The 17876-nt window shown below is 41.7% G+C and overlaps 1 protein-coding gene across 2 annotated transcripts; it reads left to right on the top strand.

Moving 5' to 3' along the window:
- The first annotated feature begins 104 nt into the window (after nucleotides 1-104).
- ALG12 (ALG12 alpha-1,6-mannosyltransferase) lies at nucleotides 105-17284 on the top strand. 2 transcript variants are annotated; one of them, XM_075857210.1, is made up of 10 exons: nucleotides 105-575; nucleotides 657-789; nucleotides 2639-2812; nucleotides 5067-5261; nucleotides 6507-6581; nucleotides 9560-9663; nucleotides 10261-10484; nucleotides 10981-11150; nucleotides 11348-11423; nucleotides 16708-17284. In XM_075857210.1, exons 1-10 carry the CDS (start codon nucleotides 414-416, stop codon nucleotides 16931-16933), a joined length of 1539 nt encoding a protein of 512 aa, XP_075713325.1. In that variant the 5' UTR covers nucleotides 105-413; the 3' UTR covers nucleotides 16934-17284. The 2 variants fall into 2 exon arrangements, with proteins under 2 accessions (XP_075713325.1, XP_075713326.1); XM_075857211.1 differs by lacking the exon at nucleotides 6507-6581 and having other exon boundaries at nucleotides 106-575.
- The last annotated feature ends 592 nt before the right edge of the window (nucleotides 17285-17876 follow it).

Consider the following 17876-nt stretch of genomic DNA (forward strand, 5'->3'; position numbering starts at 1 on the left):
CTGATTGGCTGGCTCATCTACTCAGTCAGCATGTGGACCAATTGCCGTTCGCCACGCTCGGTCCAATCGGCTCTCCACGCGTACTGAGGCTGAGGCGATACCAGAGCTTGTCGTCCCATCATGCTCTGCGAGCCTAAAGCTGTCACTTACTGCCATGCTAGGGGACACAGCTCTAATACTCTTTCTAACGCGCTCTCACAGTCACTACTACGAGGGGTGGGAGAGGCCAATTATATACATACACACATACACACATGCATATATGTGCGCTACATTCCATAGACGGGGTTCACAGCTGCCATTCTCCTCCACCAGGGGACGCTATTACATAAGGCAACCGTGAGGTAATACTATAATCATAGTCACCACCGGCGTCTCTAGACCCGGCTAAGGGGCGTGTCCTGTCCTCCAACATGGCGGCGAAGAGGAGCTCCAGTAGACAGGACCTCCTGCTGCTCTTGTTAGTCTCTGTGGCAGCTGCGCATCTCCTGGCGTGTCCGTTCACCAAGGTGGAGGAGAGCTTTAACTTGCAGGCGTGCCATGATGTGCTGTACCACGGGCTAGATGTGGACGAGGTAACCCGCCTGCTATAGGGAGGAGCTGTGAAGTGACAGCCGGTGCCATGCTATAGCCTGTGTTTCTGTTTCCCCTGACAGTATGATCATCACCAGTTCCCGGGGGTTGTCCCCAGAACGTTTCTCGGTCCGGTCTTCATCGGCGCGGTGTCTGCCCCCGGCGTGTACGTCCTCTCCCTCCTGGAGCTCTCCAAGTTTTACTCGCAGCTCATAGGTATGAATCTGATGGCGTTCTACTACAATAATCGCAGCGTTTGTCAAATACTTTTTTTTTTTATTGACTCTTTCCATTTTCAAAACCTAAAATCATGTAAATGATCCAATGTTACAGAATAAACACAACACAGGTTTACAACCCGGGCATCGCCACAGTGATCTGACTACAGACCCCTACTCAGTCAGATTAAAGCTCCATGCCAAGTGTCATGCCGGGCCTAGGAAGTTCAAAAAGCAGCGCACTTTCCAAATTTACCCAAATGCTTCCTTCCATTCATAATATTCACTTTGCTAACTTTCCACGTGTAATACATATTTTTAGGTAGGGTGGTGAGAAGGTTAAAGGGGCGCAAATATTGCATACAGGGCCGGCCTAAGGTTGGATGATGCCCTCCACAAACCAAAAATGAACCACATATATAGACATGCACATACTGGAACATATATACTATACATACATAAAGACAGATATATATATATATATATATATATATATGTGTGTGTATATTATAGACATACAGGCACAAATACACAGACCGGAACATATACTAATACATAAATGGCACATATATACAAACAAAAAGACACCTTCACATACAGACCCATATATACCCACACAGGCATATATACACAGTACAGATAATGTAGAAGATGTCACCTGCAGTCCTATGTAACACCACAGATCATACACAGTGATAACTCTGATTAGATAATGTAGTAGATGTTACATGCAGTCCTATGTAACACCACAGATACCAGAGATAACTCTCTAAGTACAGATAATGTAGTAGACGTTACATGCAGTCCTATGTAACACCACAGATAACACAGTGATAACTCTCTAAGCACAGATAATGTAGTAGACGTTACATGCAGTCCTATGTAACACCACAGAGAACACAGTGATAACTCTCTAAGCACAGATAATGTAGTAGACGTTACATGCAGTCCTATGTAACACCACAGAGAACACAGTGATAACGCTCTTAGTACAGATAATGTAGAAGATGTCACCTGCAGTCCTATATAACACCGGGATATCTACTACATTATCTGTATTCAGAGTTATCACTGTGTTATCTGTAGTGTTACGTAGGACTGCTGGTAACATCCACGACATTATCTGTATTCAGAGAGTTATCACTGTTATCTGTGGTGTTACGTAGGACTGCAGGTCACATCTACTACATTATCGGTATCCGAGAAGTTACCTGCAGTCCTATGTAACCGCACAGATAACACTGTGATAACTCTGATTACAGATAATGTAGTAGATGTTACCTGCAGTCCTATGTAACATCACAGATCACTATAGGCACACCTATACACACACACACACACACACACACACACACACACACACACACACACACACACACACACACACACACACCTACTGGAACATATACACACACAGAGACATATATACACAAAGAGATAGATAGATATATGCACAGGCTCCTTGCTGGGGTGGGCTGTGAGCGGAGCTTCTTTCTCTCCTCTTGCTGCCTCTGCTCCTGTCTCCTCTGTGTAACCACCAGGAGCAGAGGTCAAACAGCCTGGCCAGTGGCGCCCCCTACATGTAGGGAGGCTTCAGCACCCTGTACATTCGCACATGTCACACACCCCTAAGGCTGGCACTGATTGCATATCACTAGCAGGAAGTAGTAGAGACCAGATGGAGTGGCACAGCGCTTCCCTTCCACGTGAGCTGGCAGTACAGCCCTGACCATACATTCATCTCTCTGAAATAGCTGAAGAGTAATATCTATTGCTCCACCATCTATATTTTCCTTAAAAAGTCCAAAATGTGTCTGTGAAACTATTTTTTGCTTTTATATCCATAGTACGAGGGTCTTTGGGTCTGACGGTCATTTTTGCTCTTTGGCAACTCCAGAAGGAAGTGAGGAAGCAGTTTGGCGCTCATGTATCTACGTATTTCTGCCTGATAACAGCCACTCAGTTCCACTTGATGTTTTATTGTACTCGCACACTCCCTAATATATTTGCTCTCCCTATTGGTAAGTATGGCTTTATTTTTGCATTTGATATGGTTACATGGCTTCAGTTTAGTTGGCATGCATTATTTACTGTTTGGAATTTCCAGGGTGCTGTTGGTAAATTGGGTAAAGCACAGATCGCTCTGTGTCTCCATACGGAGTTGCCTTCCCTGAAATATGTTGGAGTGGGTAATATAACGTGTTAATCTGGCCATACGCATAAGTCATTGAAATGTCAGATTCTGACCATTTCGGATGACCATCGCTTGAAGATTATACACGATGGCCAAACGCAGACTGACAGAATGTTACGGCAGATAGGATTTTTTTGGGCTGTCGCTAGCTGAAACTCCACGTGAATGGCATGATCGGCCGATTATTTGCCACTTTGCGCAAGCCCACTTTGTTGGTTCACATTTTATTTATTTTATTTTCCCTAATTTGCCATTTTAGTCTTGCATGTTGGTGGTCGGATCATTCGTACGTACGTACGTACGATCGATCGGCCACATTCAGTCCGATACTAATCTTATGTGTATGGCCAGCTTAAAGCGTACTTCTGATTATAAACAACTTTTCAAAATAAATTGTGTAAGCGCAGATAAACTTGGTAATATATCTCCACTGATCAAAATTCACTGATATCTGTACAGCAGAGATGAGGTTACAGTAGGGATGGGCAATCAATTGAAAAAAAAAACCACGAAATTCTACGCAATTAATCAACGTCATCTTGCAAATTTCGGTTTTGGCAGTTTTTTCCCCGGTTTAAACTATCTGCATCTTCAGGACGCATAATAAACTAGAGAAAAAGAGTCCATATATATCCACATATGAAAAAATTACACATCTTTATTAGTAATAAATACATAAAATTACAAGAACAGAGAATCTAAAATTGGATCCTTGACTAAGTCACAAATACCTATATTAAACAGAGTATATTAAATTACATTAGAGTATATAGTTTTTATTAATATTCGAAATTACTCCTACACAGGGTACATCTATAAGAAATAAGATGCAAATACAGAAAGTACAGCAGGCCAGACTAAGTGATATTGAAAAGTACATAGACCCGCGTTTGCCTAAGGAGACTAGTGTTCCTAGGAAAATAACAGTGTCCATATGAGTCCAGCAAATGCACTTACCCATGTTTTGAGGAGAATCGTGTGACCCAGAGTATGGAAGTGCGCCCCTGTACCCCTGAGGACGCTACAAGTTAGCGAAACATGTCGGGGGGGTCTAAGTGTTTTTAATTCCTGCCTAACCAAATTTATTGCCCTACTTGAAGTGTGGCTTGCTGCCTCCTGACTGACTGTCAGCCGGCATTTACTCTTGGTTGTTAATACCTTGCTGGCTCCTCCAGCTGGTTACCCTTATTATAACTTCGGTCTTTGGCAGTGATAATTTTAAACTGTTATATGTGGTCTGTTCCTTGCTATACGTAGCTTAATAAAATTTGAAAATAAAAATTTACTCTCTACTAACTTTTGGGTGGTCAGGAAAAAGGGTTCTGAGGGCAGCTATATGGCCCTATACTGTGTGGAGGCAGCTATAGGAGCACTATACTGTGCAGAGGGCAGCTATAGGGGCACTATACTGTGTGGGGGCAGTGGCAGGGGGTATGTTATATAAAGTAGTATACAGCAGGCTCAGGGAATAAATAGGAATTAAATGGTGTAGCATGCAAATAGGGGGTGTGGCATGCAAAGGGGTGTGGCCTAAATAATCATTTGTTAATCTTAATCGAGGTTACATGTTCAATTAATCGTGATTTTGATTTAGGTCTACATCGCCCATCCCTAGGTTACAGCTGCCAATAGATTTCTATATACAGAAGAGGAGGGAGCAGGGAGGGAGTGAGGCACAGACGCTTCCAGTAAGTGTTTTACTGTCTCACCTGAGTTCTGGATTCACAGCTACACTGTTTATTACTGCTATATAATGTCTTCTATTCGCCTGCTGCTTCTGTGTTTGTGTTTGAGAGAGATATGAGAGCAGGGTCTCTTCTTTAAGCTGTGTATGGAAGGCATCATAGCACGTAGTCTTCTGCTTCCCCTCCCTCTCCACAGACTTCTATGGGCAGCTGTAACCTGATCTCTCAGTGACGCAAAGCTTCTCCTAACTCCCAGGCTAGCGGCATGGGAACTATTTAGTAAATTTACACATGAACCATATTCATAGTTGTGTGGATATTGTGTCAGTGTTCCTTATGTGGATTATATAGTCACTAGATGTCTAATTCTTCCACCTCCATTGCCTTGTCTTTTAGTCCTGCTTGCTGTCACGTTCTGGATGAAGCAGAAGCCTGGTCCATTTATTTGGCTTTCAGCTTTGGCCATTATAGTCTTCAGGACTGAGCTATGTATATTGATGGGGCTTATGTTGCTGCTATCTCTAAAGAAGAGAAGCATTTCGTTTTTTACAACTCTCTTGCATGCAATTCCAGCTGGAATTCTATGGCTAAGTAAGTTTTTATTTTTTTTATTTTGAGCTCTCTATGTATGTCACTTTGTGCATGTTTAATTCAAAATGTTTCATTAGAGTGTTCACATCAATAAAAGTTTGACGTTTTTTCTAAGTGTTTGTGACAGCAATGCTTTCAAGGGAACCGATCATTGACATTATGCCGTCCTCGCTTAGAGCAGCATAATGTAGTGACTGACACGCTAATAGGCGCTATGATGCTAATAACTACAATGTGATTTTTTTTTTTTAAACATTTATTTCCAAAGTTATGAGCATTTTTCTAAATATGCTAATGTGGCTATAATAGGCAAATAGGAGGTGACTCTTTCTTTTCACTCTGAGCGGTGTCATGTTTTCTGTATGACGCTGTCCAATCAGCTTACAGACTCTCCCCCCGTTCCTGCCCAGAAACACAGTGTGATCATATAGTACACAGCTTCCATTCCCACTCTGTGTTTTCGGCTGGCGATCTCTCCGGTCGTGTCACAGCTAGAACTGCGATCCTGGTGCAATATGAAAGATTATATTATAAATCTCATCTTTCATATGACACCAGAACCGGACCTAGTTCACACCGAGTATTTTGAAGGCAGAAACAAACTGCCTCCAAATTCTTTCAGGAGTTTTGAGGCAGATCATGACCAATCTGCACTTTTTTGCCGCATATTTCGCCCATTAAGGACCATGGGCAAAAAACGATGCCAAAGAGGTTTTTTTTTTTTGTTTTTTTTTGCCTCCCATTAATTTCAATGGGAGGTCAGAGGTGGAACTGCGGAAAGAAAGGACATGGCGCTTTTTTTCTTTCTTGCTTTTAGCCGCCCGGGGTGGGAAATAAAGACTCCTCTGTCTCCCATTTGAAATCAATGAGAGGCGGTTTCAGGCATCTTTTGGCACTGATTCTGACATGGCTTCCACGTCAAAATCAGCGCCAAAGAGCAATGTGTGAACTGGGCCTAGTATGGACTACAAAATTATTTTCATACTTTAATATGAGGTAATATTTATCTGTGTTTTTCTTAGTGTTACATCAATACATTTTGTTCCAGTGTGTTTACCTTAAAGTGTGTCAGTAAATTAATTGTACAAATGAATATACGGAACTTTGATTTATAGTAGTGTGCAAAAGTTTTAGGCAGTTGTGGAAAAATGCTGCAAGGTAAGAATGCTTTCAAAAATACAAGTGTTAATAGTTTGGTTTGTTTTTTTTTGTTTTGTTTTTCTAATCCATTACCAAAATGCCAAGTAAATGAACAGAAGAGAAATCTAAATCAAGTCAAAATACAACCTCCGTTGTGGCCACTATCCGATTCAAGGCAGGGTAAGTAGTATCACAGGCTGATCATATGAGGCGGTGTGCCGAGCAGCCCATACACTGATATGGTTAAACACGTAGGATCCTAGGCGTGTGATGTCAAAGCATAGGTTACATGTGCTGACGCGTTTCGTCACCACGTGACTTTTTCACAGCAAGGAACCCCCATCATGCTTCACTGTTGCCTGCAAATATACAACCCCAGCACTCACAGAGGTACGCAAAAGATCCAGATGCAAACAAATTTAAGTTTTATTGCAACAAAAGATGGTAAAGTTGAGGTGGAAAGCGACTTGGTAAGACGTTTCGGCCGAACCTCGGCCTTTGTCACGGTCGCTGTAAGACGATATCACTGGTATGGGTTGTCCGCCGGATATTCCCTGTGTGTCCACACAGCGACCGTGACAAAGGCCGAGGTTCGGCCGAAACGTCTTACCAAGTCGCTTTCCACCTCAACTTTACCATCTTTTGTTGCAATAAAACTTAAATTTGTTTGCATCTGGATCTTTTGCGTACCTCTGTGAGTGCTGGGGTTGTATATTTTCAATATTGTGGGATTCTCGTCCCTACCTTACTAGCACCACGCCAATTGATTGAGGAGTGCATCCCAATATCTATTTTTGATCACTGTTGCCTGCAGACACTCATTGTAATTCTGCTCTCCAGCCATTTGGCGAACAAACTGCCTTCTATTACAGCCAAATATTAAACATTTTGACACCTGCTGACCTTTTTCTTCACGCCAGTTCCTAAGTTTTCGTGCACAGTTGAGTCGTTCAGCCTTGTTTCCAAATCTAAGTTATGGCTTTTTTACTGCAATTCTTCAAGGAAGACCGCTTCTGGCCAGACTTCTCCGAACAGTAGATTGGTTTACCGGAGTCCCACTGGTTTCTGCCACTTCTGAGATGATGGCACTGCTGGACATCTTCAGATTTCAAAGGGAAGTAATCCTGATGTGTTTTTCATCTGCTGCACTAAGATTCCTTGGCCGACCACTGCATCTACGGTCCTCCACATTTCCCGTTTTTTGTGCTTCTTCAAAAGAGCTTGAACAGCGCATCTTAAAAGCCCAGTCTACTTTGAAATCTTGGACTGGGAGAGAGCTTGCTGATGCATTATAATTACCTTGTGTCTTGTTGCTGTGCTCAGTCTTGCCATGGTGGACCTGTGACCTGAAACGGTGTTCCACAACCTCCTCAGTGTAGCAGAGCTTGACTGTTTCTGTTGCAGTTAAAGAGGCTCTGTCACCACATTATAAGTGCCCTATCTCCTACATAAGGAGATGGGCGCTGTAATGTAAGTGACAGTAATGCTTTTTATTAAAAAAAACGATCTTTTTTTCACAACGATAGGAGCGATTTTGGTTTATGCTAATGAGCTTTCTTAATGCCCAAGTGGGCGTACTTTTACTTTCGACCAAGTGGGCGTTGTACAGAGGAGTGCATGACGCTGACCAATCAGCATCATGCGCTCCTCTCCATTCATTTACACTACACTAGCGATATAGTTATATCGCTATGTGCAGCCTCCTACACAAACCCTAACATTACTACAGTGTCCTGATAATGAATACACATGAAATCCAGCCTGGACGTCATGTGTACTCAGAATCCTGACACTTCTGACTCTTTCTTTGTGAGATTCCGGCAAGTGAAACTAAATCTCGCGAGATTACGGATCTAAACGAGATTTGGTTTCACTTGCCGGAATCTCACAAAGAAAGAGTCAGAAGTGTCAGGATTCTGAGTACACATGACGTCCAGGCTGGATGGTCATGTGTATTCATTATCAGGACACTGTAGTAATGTTAGGGCTTGTGTATGTAGCAGCACATAGCGATATAACTATATCGCTAGTGCAGTGTAAATGAATGGAGAGGAGTGCATGATGCCGTTTGGTCAGCGTCATGCACTCCTCTATACAACGCCCACTTGGTCGAAAGTAAAAGTACGTCCACTTGGGCATTAAGAAAGCTCATTAGCATAAACCAAAATCGCTCCTAACGTTGTGAAAAAAGATTGTTTTTTTAAATAAAAAGCATTACTGTCACCTACATTACAGCGCCGATCTCCTTATGTAGGAGACAGGGCACTTATAATGTGGTGACAGAGTCTCTTTAATGACTGTGTTTCAACCTACATATTGAAATGATGATCATTATCACCTGTTTGGTGTAATTGGTTAATCATACACCTGACTATAATCCTAAAAAATATGACCAAGTTTATCTAGAAAAATTGATGCTGTTTTGAGGGAAACGGGTGGTTACAGCAAATATTGATTTGATTTAAATTTCTCTTCTATTCATTCACGTTCAGTTTTATTAATTGATTTAAAAAAAAAACAAAAACACTTCTATTTTTGAAAGCACTCTTACTTTGCAGCGTTTTTTCACAACTGCCTAAAACTTTTGCACAGTAATCTAATATCTAATTAGAGAAAAATGGCTCTTTCTCCACTTATTAGGGTCCTCTCCTCCTCCCCCTGTCTTTCACTGATCATTCAATCTTAATTCCCTGGAAAAATCTGTATTCAGTGACATAGAGATAAAGACCACTCACTGAGGGATCCGGTTATATGCTGCCCACAGAAGTTTATGGAGATGGGAGGGGTGAGTAAGAGGAGGCAGCTGATGCAGAGAGAGACAGACACTGCTGTTTCTAGTAAGCTTTTTTTTATAGAATTTAGCACTGAGGTAAGACCGTAAAACATTTACTAGAAGCAGCATGGAAGACATGTCTGTTTCCCTCCAGCTGAACCCTCCCCTCTCCATAGGCCTTTTTGGGCAGCAGCAGTTACCTGATCTCTCAATGAGCCCATAACGCATCTTCATCTCTGTCTGAGCTTGAAAGTATTTTTCTCTTCAGATATATTAAAACATTTCTTATATTCGCTTGTTCTATTGATTTTTATGGGAAAACAATTGAGAAGATGGTTACACTTTAATTTACAACACTGTTTTGCTTTATCCTTGACTGCATTAGGTTTAACCATCATTGTGGACTCCTTTTTCTGGAAACGCCTTCTTTGGCCTGAAGGAGAAGTTCTGTGGTATAATACAATTTTGAATAAAAGTTCAAACTGGGGCGTATCCTTTCTCAAATTAAAAGACATTAATGCCATTATTCACCACTTCCTACTATCCGGTATTTGTATGTGTGTTGTATAGTTCTTGGATTCTTAAAATCTCTGCCACTAACCTCATTTCAGACCTACATTCATAGCTGGTAGTGCATCATTCTTATCCTTCCCCTTTTCTGTTCGAAACTGCAAGAGTTGTTCAATGGCCGAGAGATTTCTCTACTGAGAGAAAAACTTATTCTTGATATCACACAAACACCAAAATAGAAAATCACCAGAAGCAATGAGTATATCTCCATTTATGACTTGATCATCACTGAAAATCTGTGTATTGCCATTAGACTGCTCAAATGCCAGACTAAATAAATAGTTGAGCATAATCCTATACATGGCACTTTGATTTGGGTGCCTGGCTCTCAAGCTAGGTGTACTATTGAGAAGAAAATAGTGGTAGCGATATTAACACTTACTGCTAGTAAATGGCACTATGGATTGGTTCTAAACCATATATACATTTGTGAATGTGTGTTGCATTATCTACAAAATCTATTTTTTGACTTTGATTCATCTGTGGGCATAATGTTTTCCTTAACCGGCTCTGAAGACTTCACCATTCCTGTGGTATTTTTATTCCGTAGTGCCACGAGCAATGGCATTGAGTTGTTTTTTTCTGCCGTGGGGCCTCTTTGATAAAAGGATGCGTCTGCTTATTACACCAGTTGTGGCTTTCATGTTTTTATACTCCTTCCTTCCTCACAAAGAACTTCGGTTTATCATTTACACATTTCCTCTGTTAAACATAGTGGCTTCTAAAGGGTGTTCATATATGTAAGTATAAAGGAAGCTTGATAAATGCAACTGCCACGTGCATGACTAACAATACATTACATGAGTTATTGTATCTGTATTATAATACTGAACTATTGAATGAAATTAGTCTAGGCTCTATTCACATCTGCGTTGGGGTCCCGTTCTGACCTTCCGTCGGAGGTTTCCGTCAGAACGGGACCCTAAGCAGACACAAACTGACACCACCGGAAAACAAGGTTTTCCATTTCCATCAACATTGATTTCAATGGTGACGGAGCCGGTGCCCGTGGTTTCCATTTGTGTCTTTTGTTCACCGGACCCGTCGTTTTGCAATGTTGATGGAAACGGAAACCCCTGTTTTCTGTCGGTGTCAGTTTGTGTCTGCTCAGGGTCCCGTTCTGACGGAAACCTCCGACAGAACATCCGAACGTGACCCCAACGCAGATGTGAACAAAATCTTAGCTATGCCTTACACTTTTTTTGTTTACAACGTTGCTTTTCTATACCTTTGCAGACTTCAGAATTATCAGAAATCTTGGATATTTAAATTTGGCGCTTTCTGTGTCATAGCTCATCTTTTTGGAAACGCAGCATATTCTGCCACCTCTTTGTATGTGTCCCATTTCAATTACCCTGGAGGTACTGCAATGGATGAATTGCATAAACTGGTGGACCCATCCGCAGGTGGTTTTACTTTTCTATCTCTTAAGACTAGTGTCTTTTTGCTGTATGATTTTTTTTTTTTAATTGTAGTACTGCATACTCTGCCCAATATTTTGGTTGTACTGGTATAGAGTAAAGAAAAAAATAACACTCGTGTAAACGTGGTCTTACACTGTAGTTTAGTGGACTATAAGCATTAAAATGTTTATATATTTCAGATGTTTCTGTCCACATAGACGTGGCAGCTGCTCAAACAGGAGTTTCACGATTTTTACAATCTTATTCACATTGGAGGTAGGTTTGAAAGGGTTGTTTTTTTTTTTTTCTCTGCTGTCATTTGTCAGCTAAGCTCAAGGAAACAAACTCATGTAAATTTTAGGAATTTGAAATGTTCTTTATATTCCTTTTTCATCAATAATTACTCGGCATAACAAATGTGTACAGGAGCACGGAATAGTATTGAGCATATAATGTTTCATACGAAAAGGAAGAGAGTACTCCGATTCTAGCCATTTAAAGAGGCTCTGTCACCAGATTTTGCAACCCCTATCTGCTATTGCAGCAGATCGGCGCTGCAATGTAGATTACAGTAACGTTTTTATTTTTTAAAAAACGAGCATTTTTGGCCAAGTTATGACCATTTTGGTATTTATGCAAATGAGGCTTGCAAAAGTCCAAGTGGGCGTGTTTAAAGTAAAAGTCCAACTGGGCGTGTATTATGTGTGTTACATCGGGGCGTTTTTACTACTTTTACTAGCTGGGCGTTCTGACGAGAAGTATCATCCACTTCTCTTCAGAACGCCCAGCTTCTGGCAGTGCAGACACACAGCGTGTTCTCGAGAGATCAGGCTGTGACGTCACTCACTTCCTGCCCCAGGTCCTGCATCGTGTCGGACGAGCGAGGACACATCAGCACCAGAGGCTACAGTTGATTCTGCAGCAGCATCGGCGTTAGCAGGTAAGTCGATGTAGCTACTTACCTGCAAACGCTGATGCTGCTGCAGAATCAACTGTAGCCTCTGGTGCCGATGTGGCCGACACGATGCAGGACCTGGGGCAGGAAGTGAGTGACGTCACAGCGTCAGTTAGACCCTCCCCGTCCGGAGGCTCGGCCGTGAAGCTGCCAATCAGCGGAGAGCTTTGTCATCGCCCTCCGAAACATAACCTATCTCACCAAAGTACTTTGTCTGGTCACTCTAGAGCAAGCGTTGTCATATTCTACTTCAATAAAACCTAAAGCGACACTTCATTCCAAATGAAAAATGTAACTATGCATTGCAAATGTATAGTTAACCTACCTACTACGCTGCTCCTGAATGATCTGGCCTGCATTCCATTTCCCCATTTTCAACTCTCCAAAATGGCCACCGCAGTCTCCGACTTTTCTTTGAGGAGCTTCTTTGGAAGTCTGAAACACACCACCACCCCTCCTCTGCTCTCCGATGCACTAGCGCTGATGACGTCGGCTCCTGTGTCCAGCATCGCCAACGTCTGGAGTGCAGTGGAGGGGGTAGGGGCATCTCAGACTTCCAAAGAAGCTCTTGATAGGGAAGTCTGAGACTTCGGCGGTCATTATGGGGAACGGAGGCTGGGGGGGTCATTCAGGAGCGGGGCAGCAGGTATCTTGACTACACATTTGCAGTGTATAGTAGAATTCTTCTGAACTGGAGGGATGCTTAAAGCGCTAATAGTTCAGCCATATTATTATATTATTTAAAGTAAGAGTAATTTTCATTTTATATTTTTTTAACCCTTGACAGCCCTGGCATTGCAGTGGTAGTTTGGAGATTTGTTTGCTTTTGTTTTTAGGAACGACTGTATACAGGGGCATCCGGAAAAGACAGAGATCGTACAATGTTGCTACTAGGGTGCAGTCACACTGATTTTGTTGCAGGAATTTCTGCGACTGAGAATCGGTTCCATTCATCTGAATGTATCTTGCAGAAATCCATACACATGCTGCAGAAACAACAACATTTAGATAAATGGAACTGGTTTTCATTTGCAGAAATTTCTGCAACAAAATCTGTTGGGTGGGACTCCAGCGAGGGCTCGGTGATTATGGCCTTAGTCAATATCCCGATTTAATTGAACATATAACCTCGATTAATGAACGATTTTTTTAGGCCACACCTCTTTTTGCATACCTTTTCCCTTATTCGTGTGCTGCACCATTGAATTAATATTTATCCCCTGAGTTCACTGTATACTGCTGTATATAATATACCCTCTGACACTGCCCCCACAGTTTATTGCCCATAGTTGCTCCCACACAGTACAATGTCCCTATAGAAGCCCTCCGCACAGTATATGGCCCCCCATAACCGCCCTCCACACAGTATATTTCCCCCCCCCCCATAACTGCCCCTACAGCTGCTGCTACACAATATAATGGCCCCATAACTGCCCCCATAGCTGTCCTCCACAAAGTATAAAGTCCCCCATAGCCATTCCCACGCTGTATAATGCACCACACAGTACAATCCCCGTATAGCTGCCCCCACACAGCCCCAATAGTGCCTAATAAAATACATACTCGCCTAACCCCGTTCCAACGACTGGTGGAGGAGATCCCTCTGCTCCTCCTGTTTGTGTGGTTCGGCGCAGACAGGTGCGATGACAACACAGTCTCGCTCCTGTCTGCACTGAACTGTGGGCATCTGGCCATATCATAAGATCCTGTATCTGAGAATGCAGATACGGTTGAAATCGGAAGATAACAAAAAACAAATAAAAATCTCGAAGAAACTGAAATGCGCAAAATGGCGTCTATTAATTGTGGATTTCGTTGTTTTTAAAAAAAAATTAATTGCCTAGCATGAACTGCGCCCTTACAAAGCACTGAACGCTTGCGCACTACAACTGTGATACTGTAATGCACAGCTTATGTTTTTCTCTAATCATCAGTTTAACCCTTTGTATGCTATGATCAAAGCTGAAAACTTCTATAATTTTTACCCATACCTTATTTGGGTAGACGGCCCAGGGTCCATAAAGCCTGGATATGATGGTATATACTGACAACTGCCTGTGTACTCAGATCTATACTGTACTAGCATAAATGTTTAGACGATCACTAGAGCAAAGGCCTTTGGTTTGTTCCATGCATAGTGGCACTCCTAGTGCCAAGTGAATAGGATTGTGTAGTAGTCCCCTGCACGTTAGATTAACAGTGTCACTGTGCAGAGAAAACTTGTGGATCAGTGAAGGTCTTGGCAGTTGAACCCCCACAATAAGTAAGTTCTGGCATATTGTAGTTTTCCAAGTGTGCTGCATGCTAATAAGTACAGCTTTACGTTTTTAGCCAATAGACTGCTGCTAGAAGTAAGGCCCTGCCTATTTCATTCAGAGCAAAGTATATGTAACACTGCTTGTAAACGTTTGCATTTTATGCTATGTGACCCTTTATGTTCGTCATCAAAAAGGAATTGCATGAAGGTGTAAAAACTAAAGAAACTGGCCTGGACAAAAATGATGGTCCTCTTAACTTAATATCTTGTTGCACAATCTTTTGAGGCAATCACTGCAAACAAACGATTTGTGTAACTCTCAATGAGACTTCTGCACCTGTCCACAGGTACTTTGGCCCACTCCTCGTGTGCAAACCGCACCAGCTGTCTCAGGTTTGAAGGGTGCCTTCTCCAGACTGCGTGTTTCAGCTCCTTCCACAGATGTTCTATAGGATTTAGGTCAGGGCTCATAGAAGCCACTTCAGAATAGTCCAATGCTTTGCCCTTAGCCATTCTTTGATGTTTTTAGTTGTGTGTTTTGGGTCATTATCCTGTTGCAGGACCCGTCACCTGCAACTGAGACCAAGCTTTCTGACACTGGCCAGAACATTACGCTCCAAAATGCCATAACATAACCGAGACGGATAATACGAATGGTAACCAAAGAGCCCAGAACAACTTCCAAACAGATTAGAGGTGAACTCCAACTGTCAGATCGCACCATCCGTTGTGGTCTTTGACAAAATGGACTTAATGGAAGACGACCAAGGAGGATACCACTGTTGAAAGCAAATCATAAAAGAGCGAGACTGGAATTACTCAAAATGTATATTGACAAGCCGCAAAGCTTCTGGGAGAATGTCATTTGGGCAGATGAGACAAAACTGGAGCTTTTTGGCAAGTCACATCAGCTCTACGTTCACAGACGCAAAAATGAAGCATACAAAGAAAAGAAGATTGTACCTACTGTGAAACATGGAGGAGGCTCGGTTATGTGCAGGGTAAAATGAAATATCAAGGCATTCGGTAGCGTAATGATCTGCCCAGTGTCCGAAAGCTTGGTCTCCGTCGCAGGTCATGGGTCCTCCAACAGGATAATGACCCAAAACACACAGCTAAAAACATCCACGAATGGCTAAGAGCAAAGCATTGGACTATTCTGAAGTGGCCTTCTATGAGCCCTGATCTAAATCCTATTGAACAACTGTGGAAGGAGCTGAAACCTGCAGTCTGGAGAAGGCATCCTTCAAACCTGAGACAGCTAGAGCAGTGTCCTCACAAGGAGTGGACCAAAATACCTGTGGACAGGTGCAGAAGTCTCATTGAGAGATACAGAAATCTTTTGTTTGCAGTGATTGCCTTAAAAGGTTGTGCAACAAAATATTAGGTTACGGGTACCATAGTTGTTGTCCAGGCCAGTCTTTTTTTTTTTTCTTCTGCTGAACCACAATTCAAAAGCAATGTCTGATTTACATTAGTTGATTTTCAGTAAATTAAAATGTATTATTTTTGTCAGTTTCAAGTTATTTCAGTGGCCATTGGGGGTTTTTCTTTCTTTAACGGAAGAGTAGCAACAATTTTTGTCCACGACTGCATATCTATCTCCCCCCCCCCCCCCATACATTTGATATGCTGGTCTTAATATATTGAAAAGTTGGAGTAACACTTAAGAGGTAAGCCTGTTAATAAATGTTCTACTTCTTTCAGACGGGTCACGTGCCATCCATTCCCCCTTTTGGCCAAAAGAAAACCATCTAAACCACATACTCACCTCAGCACTGATCTTCTCCCCACTCCTGCTCCTTCATCATTCCAGTGTCGCTCATACAAGGGCCTGACGCCGAGCAGCGTCAAGACCTTATATGTGATGCAGCACTTAAACGTGTTCCGTGTGGAATACAACGTTCTGATGCTGCCCGGCGTCATTACAGCGTATGAGCTGCGCTACAGTGATGAGGGAGGGGAGAAGAGAAGCGGTGAGTATAAATTTGTTTATTTAACTGTCCAATGGAAGAGCTGGCAAGGTAGGGACCCAGCACTGGCCTCCACTATGCTATGCCCCATCGAGTGAAATCTATGCCAGCTACGAGCTGGCGTAGATTTCCACTATAATTTACGCCAGTTTTCTGGTGTCAATTTATAATTTGCTGAGCCGTGGGCCCCCCTCCCCCCAAAAAAGGCTATTTGGTCCTTTTCGACTTTTCTACACCAGAAAACCAGCGGAGAAAGGTTATTAAATTACCCCCATTGCTGTGCTGTTTTAGCACCTGCTGACTACGTCTCATAACCACTGCAGTCATTGGTGAAGAAGTGTCAATTAACATTGGCTCTGTTTTTTTTTTTTTAAGGTATGATAAAAGAGAAGATCTTTCTCCCGAAGAAAAAACAATGACTTCTTATACTCATATCATTACTGAATATGAAGCTTCTAATTTGCAACTCTACAAAAGTACTTATGAAATATTGAGCGAAATACCTGGATTTGATGGTCTTGGCTTTAATGCTACCTTTCCACCAATTTATCTCCGATTATTAACAAAATTAATCATTTTACAAAGGACCCACCTTACATAATGTTTTCAGAGCATTTTTTTATTTATTTTTTTGACATGTCACAGAACTTTGTTTGTTTTTTTGAGATGTCCACGTTTCCAAAACAGTCCAATAGTCGAGTTAGAATGGGGATTTTCTCAAATGTAGAGAGCTCAACGCTGATGAGGCAAAATGTCTGTAAGAGCGCCTGTGCCAGTTCCCTCTAGTGATCGGTGGGAGACCTAGTCTACTCATCCCTACCACTGAACATTTCTAAAGTGTCTGTCAGAAATGAAAAATTCTTTAACCCCTTCTGCTACCAAATAAGTTGATGGAGGGGTTAGTTATAATTTACTGTTTTTTTATTTTATGTAAATAAAGTGTTAATCTTTGTGCCTTGTGCTACAATTGATGATAAAAGGACCTGTCAGTCCCCATCTCACATTCATTTGAACCCTTTCAGGACCAGACTAATTTTCGTTTTTATGCTTTTTATTTTTTTCCTTCCTGCCTTCAAAAAGTCATATCTATTTTTTTTCTGTTGACAAAGCCATATGAGGGCTTAGTTTGTATGGGACAAGTTGTACTTTCTAATGGTACTATTTAATATTATCAATACCTTTAAATTCCAAGCTAAACAGAAAAGCCTGTTTCAACAATAAATGTCCATATATAGTCAGCACTAGAAATAGAATACCTATTAAGACATATATAGACACAATAGATCCAGAGTATAAATAACCAATAGTACAAAATAAAGTACTATCCAATATATCAAAAAATACCTTTATTAGAATATATTATAAAAACATATAGGCAATCACACAAAATATAAAAACAACATACAATAAAAGTGGTGGTATGAGGGATCACAATGCAACACATTACATATACATACAATAAGGCGGTATAGTATATAAAGACTCGAAAACATTGTACACAGTTGCACCTCAAATTACCAGTACATTAGTACATAATCACTAAA

Source organism: Rhinoderma darwinii, chromosome 3, assembly GCF_050947455.1.
Source record: "Rhinoderma darwinii isolate aRhiDar2 chromosome 3, aRhiDar2.hap1, whole genome shotgun sequence".
Classification (NCBI taxonomy): Eukaryota; Metazoa; Chordata; class Amphibia; order Anura; family Rhinodermatidae; genus Rhinoderma; species Rhinoderma darwinii.

What these genes read in the sequence shown, in the direction of transcription:
- ALG12 (XM_075857210.1), top strand. Translation starts at nt 414, where the DNA reads ATGGCGGCGAAGAGGAGCTCCAGTAGACAGGACCTCCTGCTGCTCTTG. An exon ending in ACTATCCGATTCAAGGCAGG is followed by an intron (nt 6,582 to 9,559) that starts GTAAGTAGTATC and finishes TGACTGCATTAG; the next exon opens with GTTTAACCATCATTGTGGAC. An exon ending in ATAAAAGTTCAAACTGGGGC is followed by an intron (nt 9,664 to 10,260) that starts GTATCCTTTCTC and finishes CCGGCTCTGAAG; the next exon opens with ACTTCACCATTCCTGTGGTA.